Source organism: Amblyraja radiata, chromosome 10, assembly GCF_010909765.2.
Source record: "Amblyraja radiata isolate CabotCenter1 chromosome 10, sAmbRad1.1.pri, whole genome shotgun sequence".
NCBI lineage: Eukaryota > Metazoa > Chordata > Chondrichthyes > Rajiformes > Rajidae > Amblyraja > Amblyraja radiata.
Window position 1 is genome coordinate 35,394,875 of NC_045965.1, and position 18,758 is coordinate 35,413,632.

At 41.2% G+C, this 18,758-nt stretch overlaps 1 protein-coding gene across 10 annotated transcripts in view; it reads left to right on the forward strand.

The window, feature by feature from the left end:
* nfia (nuclear factor I A) overlaps window positions 1–18,758 on the forward strand; it is a 508,421-nt gene that overhangs the window by 248,779 nt on the left and 240,884 nt on the right. For 9 of the 10 annotated variants that reach the window (XM_033028530.1, XM_033028539.1, XM_033028528.1 and 6 more), the window contains one exon: window positions 8–70. The exons of the other annotated variant lie outside the window; for it this stretch is intronic. In XM_033028530.1, the coding sequence (XP_032884421.1) occupies window positions 8–70 (63 nt within the window). The remainder of the gene's footprint in view (window positions 1–7; window positions 71–18,758) is intronic. 10 annotated transcript variants of the gene reach the window in all.

An 18,758-nucleotide genomic window follows, 5' to 3' on the forward strand; every position in this document is an offset into this window, starting at 1 on the left:
CTTTCAGATTCAGGTCAGTCTGAAAGCCCTAGCCAGGCAAGTGAGGATATCAAGGAGCAGCCAGAAAATGGTATGTATTAATTTGACATCTAGCAGGATTCACTTTTTTTGGATTCTGCAGAATAGCTGTCCTTTTAAAACTAGCTTATGTTTCAAAGCATAATGTAATATTTGAGAGGAATTAGATATAAGAATTAAATGCCATTAGGTACTCCGAAGAAAAGACTCGCACAGTAAAGATTATTTATATAATTTTGACATTAGGTCTGTGAAAAAAGCAAAACAACAGTAGTACGTTTAGTGAAGAGTTTCAGCAATGCTAGCTCTGGTTGGATTTGGCATAATATGCAAAGTCTTCAAAAACAAAAAAACCTTGTATTTTGTAGCTAGAATTTATAGAAACATATGTGAGTTGCTAGTTGCTTCTCCTTCCATTGAGGATTAGATATCTCGGGTACGTGGAAGAGGAGAGTATGCCCAGCTTTGATTCCATGAAGCATCATTGTCCAGAACACACGGCATCAGTGAACATGACACTGTTTAGGTAAACATGTATTTTACACAGTGGGTACAAATTCAATGGCAGGCAAGCAAATAGGTGCTGCTAAACTAAAGCAGACTATTTTCAATATATAACAGCATTCCACTAAAAACTTCAACCCTTTTCATGTTGAGATTTTTCAGTGAAGCTTTTGATTCTCTGTCTGCAGTCACTGACAAGCTCAGTATGAAAGGCGCAGTGTCTGCATTGGAAACTGATTTGCACTATAATTAGTTATATGCAGTTTCTGTTGATTTGTGTCTGACACTAAAATTGAAAGTAGTGTTCATTATTCCTGATATGTAATTTGGTTTATTTTGTTTTTAATTTTGGTTCAATTGATTATAATACAATGATCTAGATATTCAATCTGCAGCACTACATTCTTGGTCACCACTTGATAATTTCTGCTGAAAATGGATTGCTAGAAGGAATTAGCACTTCTGCATTACTCTAGCACACGTGAAGTTGGCATCAGGAGCCAGAGTTAACCGACAAAGAGCAAGGTCATGTTCCTCGCCAACTGACCTGGCTGGTCTACCATTCCTTAAAGTGCCAGGATATGGTTTGGAGGGGCTGAGGTGTGTAACAAAAATAGGCTGCCACGGAGAGGCAAGGTTAAACAAAAACTGGGACTGTGGGAGCAACACTCCCTCTTAATAACTACTAAGAACCTGGTTATTAAATGTGAGTGCTGCTGCACTTGGGACAGTGCGCCCCATGCCTCACCCATGTCACCTTCTTATGTGTCTGGGTATCCAAGATTGAATAGATCCAAAGGGTCGCAATGAACAAGTCACCCAATAACAGGGTAAAAGTGTAACCAGTCTCACATACTGATGGTCACCTTTGTCTGTAACTAAATTAAGTGGGCACCGAGTGTCGCTCTGTGCTGAGGATCTACATGTTGCTGGTCTTGCAAAGGATAGGCCTGGCCCTGTTGCTGTTCAAAATCCCTTTCAATGGGCCATTGACACACTGTTCATTATTTATGGAAAAGCTACTTCAGCAAAACATCTTTGACGACATCCATCAGGCAATGGTTAGTATGGAACGTCTTGCAAACACTGTGAGACAAAGACACGATGGATCCTGTGGGGTGGTTGGCTGAACAGACTGATCTAGGTATCTTGCAGAATGTTTTATCGGCAGAACTCAACAAGCACCAAGGTACACAAAATTGCTGGAGGAACTCAGCGGGTGCAGCAGCATCTATGGAGCGAAGGAAATAGGCGACGTTTCGGGCCGAAACCCTTCTTCAGACCCTGTGAAGCACCAAGGCATCACTTTCTGTTGGTGAGAGGGACTCTTCCTGGAAGATCCTTTCTGTATAGTCAGAATCTAACTCCCAACAAACACTGCCCTCAGGACAACTGCGACAAGGATGAGATTTGCTTTTGCAGATTTTCTATTTGCAAAGAAGATTTGGAGAAGGATGCAGGGTGCATTATTGCCATTCAATATGAACAGCTGCATGACAGAGGATTTGCTGTTCCGTGCGATGCTGACAGACATCAAGTGCTATTGGAAGATCATCAACTCTTTAGTCTGTCCAAAACCTAATGGTGTTTCAGCAGAATAAGATGTCAGAAAGGGAATCCAACAGATGGACACATTCCAGGTTGCAGGAGTATGAGCTGAAGAACACACTGAAGCTCGTTGCAGCCAACACTGAGGCTTTGTGAGAAAGGACTACAGTCTAGAGTCCTGCCGCTGCTAGGCATTGGGGGCAAAGTCCCTGTAGAAGTATTTTAAATACATGATGTTTGCATCATCCCAGCTGACCACGAGTGTCTGTGGTGCTATGTACGCAAGCTATGCTAATGCTACTAATGCATTGAACTTAAAACACTGTGAATGTACTGACTGAACACTACAAATGAAAAGAGAGTCTTGCCCTGAAGTGAGCCATTCTTGGAATCGCTGACAGGGAAGCATTCTCCAGAATCTCAGGTGATCAATTCCATTGCAAATTATTTTCTGAGAAACAAGGCAGGTGGCTGCAAAGATCGTTGCCTCAGATACTTACCCTCCTTGCTACAATGATTCATATGACTTACATCCACTTCCTACCTCACTGTATGCCTCACTGCTACCCTATGGTAATTGTGACTTTAAGGTCCCCTGTCATGGTGGCAGATCGTGATTGATTTTACACCTTTTGCCCAGCCTTGGAATAATGCATGTTTCCATGTGCAGTCAGACAAGTTCTAATGTTAATGATTCTCTCACTTACGATGAGTTGCACTTTGTGTACTTAATTGTGAGCAATTCAGCAAATCAACATCAACTGGACCATCCTGCCACATCTAGAGAGCTGTCCTGAACTACTATCTATTTCATAGGAGAAACTCAGACTATCTTTGATCAAAATTAACTGGCTTTATCGTGCACTAAACATTATTCACGTTATTCCCTTTATCATGTATCTGTACACTGTGTATAGCCCGATTGTAATCGTGAATTGTCTCTCCGCTGACTGGTTAGCAAGCAACAAAATCTTTTCACTGTATGTCGGTACACATGACAATAAACTCAATTCATGAAAGGGGCTCTCCACCAGCATCTCAAGGACAAATAAGGATGAACAATAAATGTTGGTCTAGCAGATCCAGATTCCATAACGTTAATTCAAAAGTTCATCAATCCCTTTACTTTCTTTTAGTTCCAAACCCTCAATTGGTCTAAGCTTAACAGTAGCTGGTAGTAAAATCAATGTCATATAAAACTCACAAAAAATGCATTTACAGAGTTTTTCACATTGTGGCAATGATAATAGTTTGAGCAGTTTTGCAAAATACAGACTATGACATGATGAATATTCTCTTTGTTAATTGTTGAGCAATTAACCAAAATTATAACATTATTCCCTTCATTAAACACCAAATGTTAAGAGATTTCAGGATAGTGAATGCTGAAAGAAACATATACTTCTGGTGATGCAAAACTAGTGCAGGTTTGCAGGAGGGGATTATTTTAAAGCATGGAAGAAATTCCAAGCCAAAATGTGTACATCGTATTGTACACAAAACCATTCTGATTAGTTGTAAGACGTTTTAAAACTGTGAGTGAAGGATTTGGATGGATTCTGATACAGTTCTATGTAGGCAATTTCACTTCCAGATATCAATACTATAATTCAGGCAGGCCTCTCCACAGTATAGTTAAAATAAATGTTGCTTGAACAGGAATGTGTGCTCTGGGCAGCTATATTTAGATATCAAGATTTTTGGTGTTCAGTCTGAAAGGTTCCCCACAGGAAATGGGTGGGTTGAGCTATGTTTAATTCTCAGGGGTGTACAGTGCAACAGTTGTGCACATTAGCCTCATTTAGTGAGCATCTCAGAATAATAACTTCCATCCATAATCACAAATCTATTTTCCAGCTGTAGTAGTATTCATTGTTGACCTGAATTTACTTGAGATTAAAACCAGTAAGGAAAAGTAAATAATTTCACTGGAAGCGTGAACATTTTCAGCGTTAACTATCCTGAAATCTCTTAACATTTGGTGTTAAATGAAGGGATTATATTATGATTTTGGTTCATCGCTCAATAATTAACTTAGTGAATATTTAGTCACCTCATAGATTGTAATTTTGCAAAACTGTTGAAACTCTGCATCATTGCCACAATGTGAAAGTCTCTACAAATGCATCTTGTGGTGTGGTTTGTACAGCCTGCATTTTACTACAATCCACTGCTAAGTTTAGACCAATCTATGTTTTAGTTAGACACAATGGAAAACTTTGGGAAAGTAAAGGGATTGAGGAAAATTTCAATTCACTTTTTAATTTATTGACCAACATTTATTCATCATAATTTGTTCTTGAGAAGGTGGTGATGAGATTCTTTCAGGAATTGGAATAAAGCTCACAATGCTATTGGGGAGGGAGTCCCAAGATATAGACATAGCAATGATGAACAGACAGCCTTATGTTTCCCAGCCAGGGTGGTGTGTAAAGGGCCTGTCCCACGAGCATGCGACTCCATGCGGCAAGCGCGACCTAACGTGGTCGCTTGAGCCGTACGGCCTCGCGGGGCCGGTCCCACTTCGATCGCCGGAGCCGTATGGAGTTGTGCGGAGCTGGTCCCGACATCGTGCGGGGCTCCGAAAAACTGACCGTGTTCAGAAATTCCGCGCGGCAACGGCCTGCTGGCCCGCAGCCGCCTCGACGCCGTACGTCACGCGCGAGCTTCCTGTGGACTTCGCTCGAACTTCATGTCACTCACTCGACCTCCGCGCGGCCCCCGCTTCTGGTTTGGTCGCGCTTGCCACATGCAGTCGCATGCTCGTGGGACAGGCCCTTTAGGTCGCGCTTGCCGCATGCAGGTCGCATGCTCGTGGGACAGGCCCTTAACTTAGAGCGGAAACTAAGGATAAAATTCTTTCCAAGCACCTGGTGTTAGATTGTGGAGGATTTCCAGAGTAGCCTAGGTAAGTAACTAATGCATTTTATAAATTTTACATGGTGCTGCCATTGTGCACTGGTGGCCGATGGGAGCTGGTAGATGGTATGGTACATGAGTCCATCTTTGTCCTAGGTGATTTTAAGCATCTTTAGTGTTGTTGGAACCACATTCAGGCAGGTAGTAAGTATTCACAGTTTGGCATATCAGCGGGTAGGTCACTTACAATAACAAATACAGTGTCTGACCTGATCTTACACTCTCAGTATTTATGTGGATTGTCCAGCTGAATGAATGGATAGATGGAATAATGAAGTTGCAATGTTTAAGTATATAAATCTCATTAATATGTATATTTAAGTTGATGATTGAAATGCTGGAATGTGTAATAACATCTATACATAACTAAAACTCAGATCTTGTGCTATTCCGGTCTGCGCAGTTTTTCTATTTGCACAAAAACGGTACGCGGTAGCGCTACGATATTTCACCAGGTTACTCACCGTTCTCCTGTGCTGCGAGTGCAACAAGTTTCGTTCCGATCGGTGGTATATTGTAAACGTTATCGAGGTTCAAAAATCTTTTAAAATACGCATGTGCGCAGATTCCTTCAGTCAGCGCCACGCAGATTGGTCTCTTCTCCTGTCAGTCAATGCCACAGCCGGGATGATGATGCCCATTCCTGCCCCACCAGCGGCGGCCTGTTCTGCCTCCTTCACAAACACCTCTCTCCCCTCTTCACAGTAACTTGTCTATCGTTCCCCACCACCGGTGGCGGCCATGGGGGGGGGTGGGGGGGTGGGGGGGCACCGGGAGGGAGAGATAGATGGGTTGCAGGGTGGTCGAGCAGTTTGCACGGAGTTTGAGTCACACACACACACACACACACACACACACACACACACACACACACACGCACACGCACGCGCGCGCGCGATGCAAACTGGTCCAATCGTCAAGTCAACGGGATCACAATGAATGACCTGTGGAGGAAGGAACTGCAGATGCTGCTTTTCATGGAGGGAGGGAGGGAGTGACAGTGGGTTGGGGAAAAGAGAGGTGAGGGAGGGATTGGGGGAGGGGAGGAGGAGTGGAGAAAGATCCTGGGGAGGTGAGGAGGGAGAGTGGGGGGTTTGAGGGAGAGGAAAGGTTGGTGGGGTAGGTGAGGAGAGTGGGGGGAGGAGAGGGAATAGAGGGAGAGGATGGGGGGTTGGGGGAAGTAGGGAGTGGGGAATAGAGGGAGAGGAGGGCAGTGGGGGACGTCAGGCAGGATAGTGAGGGGTATAGGGGAAGGTGAGGAGTGGGGAATAGAGGGATAGGAGGGGGGTAGGGAAGGAAGAGAAGGGAGGGAGTGAGGGAGTGACTGAGTGTAGAGGAAAGGAGAGGGAGGGAGAGGTGAGGGAGTGATTGAGGTAGGGGAAAGAAGAGGGAGGGTGAATAGGAGAGGAAGGGAGTGCTGGGGATGAGGGGAAATGAGCCGTGCCTGCGCAGTTGGGAGCTATGCATGAGTGGTGCAATATTGCGTTGGGGGAACGGGTTGGGGGACCAGGCCTCCCGTGTGATAGGGACCCGACGGGTCCCACTTAGTCTAGTTTTGAAATAAAAGTAACCAGCCGATGCTGGAATATCATTTTAGATCATGTTAACGACAGTAATGCACCTTCAGTTATGCAGGCCAATTCTAACTTGACTTAATGACCAAATCACTTTCTTCATATATTTTCTTCATTCACTTTCCTCTTTGTACTTAATTATTATCCTTATTGTCCCTTCAACATCAATGCAGCAGAGTGGACTGGGGACAATTATGAAAGTCTGATCATTGTTGTCTGCTTATGTTACATGGTGGTAGAAGATTTACAGATGCAGGGAACAAAAAGAGCTGAGGAGTCAGTGAGGATGTGTAGGAGAGCAATAAAAAGTCGGAGTCAGCACTGGTTAAAGATGAACAAGGAGGAAGAACAAAGGAAATCGAACGCATGAGACGAGCACAGAGGCAGTCATTGGAAGGGAAAGCATTTAGTAAATGTTTTGTCTGTATCAAGGATTTGGAGCATCGACTCAATTTAAAAAGAAAAGAAAACAAAGCTAATGGGCAGATCATTTTGGATTCAGGCCATTGCCTAGACCTGTTGCCTGCAATCCCTGCCACCTGGGCTTCATTTTTCTGGATGTTGTGAGCCAGAAGCTTTCCTACACGGTGGCGTATCCTCTGAACATCAACAAAGCCTCAGGCAACAGAACCTGAGTCCCAACTCCAGACAGTCTTGACAGCCTTTGACAGCTTACTGCTGCTCTGCTTTTGAACAGTTTCTAAATTATTCTGATGATTAAATACATTCAAAAATGATTTAAATATTTTAATTTAAAAATAAAATCAAAATTAAATTAAAACAATTTTAATTAAAAACACATAAATAGGCTAACAAATATTTAGAAAGGAAATGATGGAAAATAACTGGAGCATCTGCCCGCATCTTTCTTCTTCTACAGGGTTGGTAACCTCATTCATTGTTTTTATCTGATGCTGAGGGGCCAGATGCAAACTGCATCCAGTCTCTCTCTTCAGTGGTGAATTCAACAGTGGATTGGAAGGTCAGTTGCACAGGCATCTGATCTTCAGGACAGTTCAGCTTCACGTTTCAAAATGCATGCAATAATGTTCCCGGTATCCTGGAAGTTAAAAGGCTGATAGCTCGTAGCTCCCAGTGATACAGTTTTCTGCAGTCTAACTCAGTTTAGGCTAATATACTTCCTCTTCACAACTTAATTGTGGTTAATACCAAAATAAGCAAATAATAGAAATTTAACAGAATACCTTAATGTTTTTGCTTAACGGCTCCCTCCATGGTTCTTTTTTGCAAAATCATAATTGTGTGCATAGAATGAGATAGTATTTTGACTGGATATTCAGTTTGCAGTGTTAAACTACCAGCTCCTCCTCCGGTAGAGAGTAATTCTTAGTCGTACAGAAATGTAATCTCCAAGTGGAGAAGAGGTGTCATTTTCATCTCTTTTGCGAGATGCAAATTGGAAAAAATGGGAATGTTGTGCTTTTTACAACCTCCTTTTAAAGGAATTATTTTCACTGTATTTTGCTAAATTATTGAGCCTGCAACTACATTTTCCCTTTCTTGGGTTTCTTGGAAACTATTTTACTTTTAGAGGCTTCCTAACTCTTCATGTGTCCTTTTTCTGTTGGTTACACATATTTCTGTGAAATGACAAATGAATTGTTCATAAACTGAGCAGAGAAAATGGCAAGTAAAGAGGTAACAAGATTGTCATTTGACCAAACGCTTCTGATATCTTGCGAACGGTGGATATTAAATGTCAGTTGAATTCTGAGATTATAGATAACTGCTTTATACCTTTACATCCATTTCGTATAAAAAGGTTAATCCAATCTTTTGTCTTTGTGGATTGCTTAGATATGTTTAAATTCAGATTCTCATTAATATATGTGCATGTCAACTTGCTAATGGTAATATTTCTCATTGTTCATATTAGAATTTGTCCTTCATTGAGGCAACGTTACTGAAATGAGTGCTTTGCAAATCTCTAGGTTACAGAGTTCAGGCAGAATAAATCAAGTACTTGAATTTTCTCTTTACATGAATCATGAGGTTGTAGCTTTAAAGATAATTGGTGAGGTTTTTTTTTTCCATTTTCTATTTGATTATGAAGTTGAGCTGCTAATCCTTGAAATGAACTATCTAGCAATTTGCTAATTCAAACAGTGAGGTACTTTTGCCACGGGTAAATGATCTGTGAAGGGTTTGTTCAATAGGCAATAGGGTAGCAATTTATATTGCTGAAGATTACATGAGAACACTTAATATGAAGGACCAATATTTCTGTGTGCTATTTCTATATTTATTAATCAGTTCATTTCAAAGGGTGAAAACCAAGGCAAATATAGCATACAGGGAAATTACCTAAGTACATTAATCATTTCTGTTTGATCTTCAATCAAATTTTTAACCGTGCATGTCCCACATATCTATGAGATAGGGTGTAGGAAGGAACTGTAGAAGCTGGTTTAAACCGAAGAAGGGTCTTGACCCGAAATGTCGCCCATTCCTTCTCTCCAGAGATGCTGCCTGTCCCGCTGAGTTACTCCAGCTTTTTGTGTATCTGTGAGAGAGGGTAGTTTAGTCGATAGGACCACTAGGTGGAGCACAGCAGGCAAGCATGGTATTTCATCTCCCTGGAAGCAAACTGACCCCATTGGAGTCATTTGCAAATTAAGCCTCTTTTAGCAGCGGCCCAGAAATGATAGTAAACCCAAGGGTATTCCCAGTCTAAACGGTAAAATCCTTTTGACAACAGGAAAATACATGATGAGTTGCTCATTCTCAGCAGATGGAGGATGGAGTACGAGAATGTTAGAAATATTCTGTTCGGGAGTTTGCCATTGAGTTATCTGAGGTTCAAAATTGTGTCCTTGCTCCAAGAGTCTTTCCAGAGCATCAAAGAAAAGTAATTTTCTGCTTTTGTGGAGGGACTTATTAGCAGCTGTACCATACTTAACTCCCCTAGTTGATTGGTGTGATAAAATGAATGATGATCTAGTGAAGTTTGAATTGATCACAGCTGTTTCTAAACACTGAGACAATTCTATATTATCATTGCTGCAGATTGTTAAATGTAATTTCAATTCATACTAATTTTGTATTTGATAAGATTCTATTTTCTTCCACTGGTAAGCCAGTGATTTTTATGGGACATATATTTTTAACTTTCTAGAAACAAATGGACAGTTCAATCCTAGTGTTGGTCGTTTTAAATTTGGTGGTGAGGAAGTTTTTCGAAAAGATAATAAGAAAGAAAAATTAAATCACTTGGAGAAAATGCGAGGGACAACATGGATTTGTTTAAAAACAAATCATATTTAACTAAACTATAAAAAAAAAAGAAGTTACCAAGAAACATAGAAACATAGAAAATAGGTGCAGGAGGAGGCCATTCGGCCCTTCGAGCCAGCACCACCATTCATTGCGATCATGGCTGATCGTCCCCAATCAATAACCCGCGCCTGTCTTCTCCCCATATCCCTTGATTCCACTAGCCCTTAGAGCTCTATCTAACTCTCTCTTAAATCCATCCAGTGATTTGGCCTCCACTGCCCTCTGCGGCAGGGAATTCCACAAATTCACAACTCTCTGGGTGAAAAAGGTTTTTCTCATCTCAGTCTTAAATGGCCTCCACTTTATTCTAAGACTGTGGCCCCTGGTTTGGACTCGCCCAACATTGGGAAAAATTTTCCTGCATCTAGCTTGTCCAATCCTCCAGAAGTATCATGAAGGAAATGTAGTGGATATAAGCTTGGATTTTATGAAAGTCTTTGATACATTCCAGAATAAAACCTGCATGTTATTTGATATTCAGGTAAGCATTATTTTCCAAGTTGTTGCTGCATCCATTATTTTGCTAGTTATGGATTAATGGCTGGGTAAATGTTCAAAATTTGCACGTGATGCAGAACTTGCAACTGGGACAGACATCACAGATGATGGTAGATTTCAAGAGGATTAGTGGAATGAGCAGGCATATGGTGCATGAAATGTAATCCAGAAAAGAGTCCAGGGATCAACTTTGAAAGGAAGTACAAGGACGGAAAATATGGACAAGACCTTAAAATTCCAAAAATGGGCACAGGAACAGAGAAATACTACTGACATTGAGGGACCATCACGGAGAGCTTCATAATTCACCCTAGGATGCTCAAGCACCTTCCAACTTGATTAAATGGAGTTCAGGTTAACAGTACATGATTTCTGTTCAGCATTAGCTGCTGAGATATTTACACTTTGCGTGCCTTCGGATGATAATAGCCAGCAGCACTCCATTGCAGGAGGGACTGTTATGACTGGCAACAGTAATGGGTTATGGCAATTCTCAGGTCAGAAGGCACAGACATGCCCATCTACAAAGAGCACTCTCCCAGAGAGACACCACATTGCACCTGCTGTCACAAAGGAGACATCAGAAATTGTGATGCCTATCTATTTGGTAATTCTATTTGCCTGCTTTATGGGCCTGTCCCACTTAGGCGACTTTTCAGGCGACTGCAGGAGACTATGCAGTTGCCACATGGTTGCCACATGTTCGCGGGTGGATGCCAGGGAGTCGCCATCATGGTCGTGAGGAGTTCCCGCATTCTGGGAACTAGTGCGGCCTCATTATGGTCGCCGTGAATTTTTCAACATGTTGAAAAATTAGTGGCAACTAGAATGAAGCCGCCATGGACAGTAGTGAGAATTCACGTGCCGTAGGTGGGTTGCCAGGAGGTCCTAGTGGGTTGCCAGGAGGTCGAAGGTCCTCGTAGGTTGTAGCCAGTGCTGACCTGTGAATTTCATTGGCTCATTGGGAAAAAAAAACTAATCAGTAATTTTCAGAACCAAGGATAACTGACCGGTAATGTTAAATGTCCGCTGAGCATCACAGTGGTGTATCTCTGGCTTCTTAAAAGTTGTCTGGCTACTTAAAAGTTGTCTCCACTCCTTCTCCCTCCTTCTCCCCCTCTCCCCCTCCCTCATCCCCCCCCCACTTTAAAATGACTTACCGTACACTGTGCTTTAGCCATCTTAATTACAGCGCTGAGGTCTCCTCTATACAGTATCTCTCCCATCTCACTTTAAACCCCTGTACTCTCAACCCCATCCTATCTATGTCCCTCAAAACAAACTGCTAAAACATCAACCCCCTGTGTTCTAGTGGGGAAAAAAACAGACAATTCTTTCGATCCTAATAACAATTGCTTTCCATTCCAGGCAACATTCTGCACCCTACACTCTTTCTAATGCTACCACATCCACTATAGTGCAGTAACCAGAACTGCACACAATACTCTAGATGTAGCCTTACCAATGTTTTGTACAGCTGTACCCTGACATCCCAATTTTTATGTGTAGGAAAGAACTGCAGATGCTGGTTTAATCTCAAGAGATGATGCCTGTCCCACTGAGTTACTCCAGCATTTTATGTCTATCCCAATTCTTATGCTCATTCCCTGGCCTTTGAGAAGAAAGCCAAATGCTTTCACAACCCTATCCACCCATGTTGCTGTTTTCAGGGAGCTATCAACTTGCATCCCGAGATCCCTCTGTACATAGGTACTCCTGGGGTCCCTGCCATTTACTGTATTTGTGCCATTGGTATTTGACCTACCAAAATGTTTTACTGCACACTTGTCTGGGTTAAATTCCATTTGCCACCTTTCTGCCCAACTTTCTGATCTGTCTCACTGTATCCTTTCAGAACTTCCTTCGCTGCCTAATACTCCAGCAATATTTGTATTACCAGCAAACTTACTAATCAGTCCACCAACATTATCACTGAAGTTATGTACATTATGTATGTATGCGTATGTGTGTGTGTGTGTGTGTGTGTGTGTGTGTGTGTGTGTGTGTGTGTGTGTGTGCGTGTATACACACACACACACACACACACACACACACACACACACACACACGCACACACACACATACACGCGCACACACACACACACACACACACACACACACACACACACACACACACACACACACACACACACACAGCCACTCCCCGAATAATGTAAGGGTTACATTCCGTGAACCTATGCATGTCAGATTTTAAGTCGGAATCACCATCCCCATCCCCTGCTGGAAATAACTTACTGAGTCTGAAGAAGGGTCTCAACCCGAAATGTCATCCATCTATGTCTCCAGGAATGCTTCCTGACCTGCTGAGTTACTCCAGTACTTTGTGTCCGTCACTGAGAGTATTAACTGTCCCAGCGGCGTTTTGCTGCATCTGGGACACTTTCTGTGGCACGCAACCTTCTGGGTTATCATTGCTGGCTCAAGTTTTGTCTCACCGTGGCACATGGCCTTCTGGGTAAGCACTGCCACCATTGCCATCTTGAGTGATTGTACAGTGTTGTAGAAATTACAAACTGCATATTTAGTTATGAATTTCAAGGAGAATTGGCTAAATACCTAGATCACTTTACACAGCTATAGGGATAGAATGTGGGTTTGGAACTGTCTGCATTGTTCTATAAAGAGCTGATATTGACTCAATGTGCAATGTCCCGTGTTATAACGATTGAAAGCTTCTAGGAAGTGGAAAGGTTGTATACAATCTATGGAGGCAGATTATTGTGGTCAAACAAATTTAGTGACTCAATTTCATAGGAGTTGCTCTATAGAATGTGGTAGGCCTAGCATTGCTTTATCCCCTTTTTAATGGCATAAACACAGAATTGTACACTATTCTAATGTTTTCTGTAAAAATTAATAAAAATATCATGATGCTCAGTTGTTCAGTTTTAACAAGCAACGCCGTGCTGGGTTAGTTTCAGTGCGACATGTTTAAACTATGGCAAGTTGTATTTGGTCTCGCAATTGCAGTTTCGACAGCCAGTTCTTAAAGGGTTATCAGTATGATTTAGACGCACAGTTAGATTATTGAATGGGAATAGCAGAAAATAAGGGGAAATCAGCTTATTTGTATTTGCAATGCTTCAGATTCCTTACCAGCACAGCAGCCAGATATCACTGCCAATGTGATGGGGAGGTTCACCAAATAATTCAATTTTATTACTGTGTTGCCTCCACTAACCAAGGTTTATCTTTCGAAATCTGGGAGTTATCCATGAAGCAATAGCAGTAAGCCCCTAAAGTCACAAATGAACAGGACAATGGCAATCTCTTCAAGTCTTCATTGCCACGGGAATGAGTTGGAAAAGGGTCAATAGTAGTAAACAGTGGAATAAAGGGAGACCACTAGTATATGTGTGACTTTGGGGAGAATACCAATAAATGGGGAACTGGGGGAACAAAAGCAGTATATATTTTTCAAAACACGAAGTGCTGCAGGAGCTGAGTGTGTCAGGCAGCATCTGTGGAGGGAATGTTCAGAAGATGTTTTGGCTTGGGAATCTTCGGAGTGATTGAAATAGGGGGAAGAAAACTGGAAAGAGAAGTGCCCCCCACCACTACTTTTCAATAGCGCGTAGGGTGACGCAGTACATCATGTAATATATCTGAGCAAATGTCAATAGACATAAAGCACTAAGGATTTTGGAGTGTGAGTCAATGAATTTGCAAATGAATTACAATGTGCAGAATGCTAGATTTGAAAAAGACTGTGACTAATTTGTCATAACCTGCAGTACTGGAGCAGCAGACTGCATGTGTGTAGACAATGAACTTAAGTAAAGCTGGCAATTTAATGATACTTTACACCAGATTCAGGCCAATGTTATACTCCTGAGCAGACATACTCAGAATTTGCCCTGTTGCTTCTCGCAGCATTTTTAAAGCTGCCTGCAAAAGGGTAAAGTTAATATTTTTGGACATGGTGGATTCAATGTGAAACCCAGTGATAAGTGGCTAGCATGTTTCCTCTGTTAGTTAATGTATGTGAGACACACTGCTATTAATTTTGAATTGTTCTAGCATTATATAATTACCCACAATTTCCACATCTGAGTGTTTCGTTGATGTATAAACAATTATAACACAGGGCAAAACATATGTATATTTTACCTATTTGATTAGCTTTATATATTTACAATAAATATGTTTTATTTTATTTTTCTCATATCCCCTCATGTTATTCCATTTGAAACACTTACCTTGTTCCATTTTACATGAAGTGATAGTTTCTATCTTGGCCACCTGTAATGACGACCTTCTTGATGAATAGTCCTCAGTGTCTCCCTTCACTTTTCCCATGATAATCCTGCGTTTGTGCCCCAATCTAACATAGGTCAGTTTGATTTGCTGTCTAATTTGTTTTCTTAATGCTCCCCAAGGAAACAATTTTGTCTCCAATTTGTACCTTTTTGGCTAAGATTAAAATCTAATTAAAATGCAAGAGCAAGGTTGATATGCCTTTGTCACAGTACAAGTGTGGTCCCAGGATCTTATTAAATGTGTTTGTTTAAATTATCTTTCCAAACAACCATTTTATTGGTTCTGTCCTCATTAGTGTGGCATCACTGATGGCGACTATTGGTACGTGTAAGTACATTGTATTGCAGATTTTATATTGAATTTTCCAGATAAGGCAGGTGTTCTCAGCTGGGATTTATTTCCCGACAAATATCGTGATGCACTGAAGTATTTATGGCAGAGAAACACCAAAGATTGTGCCTATACGCTATACATTACACAGACAGAATATTTATTATGACAAGAAAACATCTGGTTTGCATCAGTTCTCATCTGCGAGTAGTCTGTACAACATTTATAACCAGGTTTGATTCTTGCTCGTAAAAATTGGAGAAAGAAATTAACAAATGGGATTTTTAGATGTCCAAATCCCCTTTGTAAATTGTTCTGAGTGTTTCTGATTTGCCAATGTGCCAACTTGCATATTTGACCATGAGTTCAAATATGTTCTGAGCGATATTGTTGAATGCTAGATTTTTTTCAAATGTTTTTCTCTTCTTATTTTAAACTTCTTGCAGTCTCCTCCTCATCTGCTATGAATTTGGATGTTTCGTGACTTCCAAGCCAACTTATTGTTTTCTTGTGTTCTTTTAATAATATCATGAAATGCATCTGACTCCTAGTAAACCATAATGCTACATTTTCCATTTTATTTTCTTTGTGACTGATATTGCAGCTGTCTGGGTTTTACAGTCAAGTAAAAATTAAAGGGGCACAATTATTTGTGTTTGAATGTTCATTTATCTTTGAAGAATATATTTTGATGTCCTGTAGAAGTGTGCTCTTAGCCAGTTAATGTAACAGTGTGCATATGCAGAACACAGAATTCTGAGGCTAAAATGAGGGGGAAAAAATAGCTGCGGCTTCTGGCCAATCACTTTTTGTACAAAGTCACCTTTCTGTGTGACAACGCACACCTCCAGATTCAGGGACAGTTTTTTACCAGCTCTTATCAGGCAACTGAACTATCCTGCCGCAACTTGACAGCAGTCCTGAACTACTATCTACCTCAGTGGTGACCCTCAAACTTGATCGGAATTTACTGGCTTTATCTTGCACTAAACGTTATTCCCTTATCATGTACCTGTACACTGTGAATAGCTCGATTGTAATAATGTATTGTCTTACTGCTGACTGGTTAGCATGCGACAAAAGCCTTTCATTGTACCTCGGTACAAGTGACAATAAACAATAAATTAAACTAAAATAATCTTGGGTGGTGGTAGAAGTATCAGGACTGGAATTTGGATAGATGCACAGAAGATCATTAATTGTCATCAATGGGGTCATGGGGTGAAGGGCTACCACTAACTTTGTTAAAGATTGGAGGGAGTCCAATGTCTTTTGATTGGTGTGCATCTCTGGAGAGTAGGACTGTTGATAAACTAGAACTCAGCTTCTGAGTCTGCAGCAATCCATTACTTCTGCATGAGCTATCCTTCTTCCCAACCAAATAGTATATCATAGAAACATAGACAATAGGTGCAGGAGTAGGCCATTCGGCCCTTCGAGCCATTCAATATGATCATGGCTGATCATCCAAAATCAGTACTACGTTCTGGCTTTTTCCCCATATCCCTTAATTCCCTTAGCCCTTAGAGCTAAATCTAACTCTCTCTTGAAAACTCTCTCGATTTAGATAGTTGAGCTAAAAACGCCACTCGTTGTTTCAAAGCACACACTTTCACAAACAATCAGTGGAAACAAATGATCTGCCCATGGATTATTTTGAACCTTTTTAAAAAGAGCCCAGACAGTCCTGCTGGCTTACTCTGCCAGAGTTTATTGAATTGATTTGTACCTCCAGTGATGAGCAGGATTGTATAACCCTTCACCATATTTGGGTTTTCCAAAGGATGCTGGTGATATTTTTTATTGATTAAACCATTGTACAATCAGCTGTATGTACCTATGGAAGAGATAAAAAGCCAAGTTCCACTTGTTAAGAATTATGTTAGACTTTTCCCAAAATCTAACAGAATTTTTAATTATCTCTGTTCTAGAAATTTCAAACCCTATATCCCATAATGTTTAAGCCATTCATTCAAAACATTAATGATCTGCTACGATAACTATTACGATAAAGTATTTACTTTTTCATGCAGTCTATGAATGTTCTTACTGGGACAGGGACAGGTTGATATAATTTTTCACTCGAAGTTCATAAGACATGGGAGCAGAATTAGGCCATTCGGCCCATCGAGCATGCCAGGTATTGTGGCATTTTAGAGTAACTCAGCGGGACAGGCGAAAAGGAATGGGTGACATTTCGGGTTGAGACCCTTCTTCAGTCTCGACACGAAACATCACCCGTCACCCATTCCTTCTCTCCAGAGATGCTGCCTGTATCGCTGAGTTACTCCAGCATTTTGTGTCTACCTTCGATTTAAACCAGCATCTGCAGTTTTTTCCTGCACATTGTGGCATACTGATCTATTTGAGCAATTCTTGGTACCGTGATTCAAGTTACCTGTAATTTAATCTCATTTTGATTTCTAATATAATCTCCAATGCTTAGGTTATGGCCAATGACATAGGGCTGAGGAATGCAAACAAAGAAGGAGAAATGTTTGACAGATGACTTGCCTCAGCCACATCACCATTGATATTTGCTGCAGATTTGGATCATTTTTTTTCTTTTTGACGTCCACTTGGCAGAAAACAGCAGCAGTTCAACCATGCACTCGGCAGTTTTAAAGTTTCTCTCTTCTATCTAGACCGGTAAGCTGAGTCAGGAAATCAGTGATCATGGAACTGAGGGGGCTGTGAATGATGTTTGTCTGGGTTTCTTTGACTGGACCTGGAGGAGCACTTCTGATCCTCTACATCCCACGTAACCAACATCAAGATTACTTTGGCTCAGTCTCCACAACACCATGAATGACTAGAGCTCAGCACACGGACTCACCATTTGCTACCCCTGTTTATAAATAGATACGACTAGGTGCTCTGGTTGCCCAGTGGTAAGTCCATTTGAGTTTATTGTCATGTGCACAAGTACAGTGAGGTATAGGCACAATTAAAATCTTGCTTGCAACAGCATCTTAGGCAAATAGACTCAGACAAGACACAAAAATATAAATAAACGTCAATTTTTCCAGACTTTACAAAATAATAAAACATTAAAGTTAAACAATTAGCTATAAAAGACCATGGTAGTGCAAGAGAGGGTTTGTGGTGTTTCATTGCCAAGGTAGTATTGGGTTTGTGTGGGTTGGTTCAAGAATCTGATAATTGAAGGAATTGTTCCTGAATCTTTTGGTGAGCAACTTTAGGCTTCTCCACCTCCAACCCAGGATAACAGCAGGAAGAAGGCATGGCCGGGATAGTGGGGATCCATGACGATTCAAACTGGCTTGTTGAGGCAGAACCTCCTGTAAATTCCTCATATATGGGGAGGGCTGTGCCCATGATTGACTAAGTTGAGTCCATCAATCTCTGCAGCCTCTACATTCCTGTGCGGTGGAATTGCCATACAAGACCACAATGCAACCGATGCACAATGTAGGTTACTTTTTACTGTCCAGTGGTAGGATTCATTCAAAAGGATGCAAGCTAATCATCAGGGTTTAAGTAGACATTAAGGTAATTGGCTCAATTTTGACATTGTTGCCGACTTGTTAATTCAAGGTATCGTTAAAATTGTCTCTTCTGACTCAAAATTATCCATAAAAGATTGGTGATGTAGATCCAAAAATGCTTCAGACAAGGAGGCCAAAAGTAGGTTTAAAAGTTGTAAATTCTCCAGGATTCAAGCTCAAATGGAATGGAGGAGAAGCAACAATCAGCTATTTGCTAAACATATGCTTGCCAAGGTTTTACTGAACGATTGGACTTGTTCATTTATACAAAGCCAAAGAA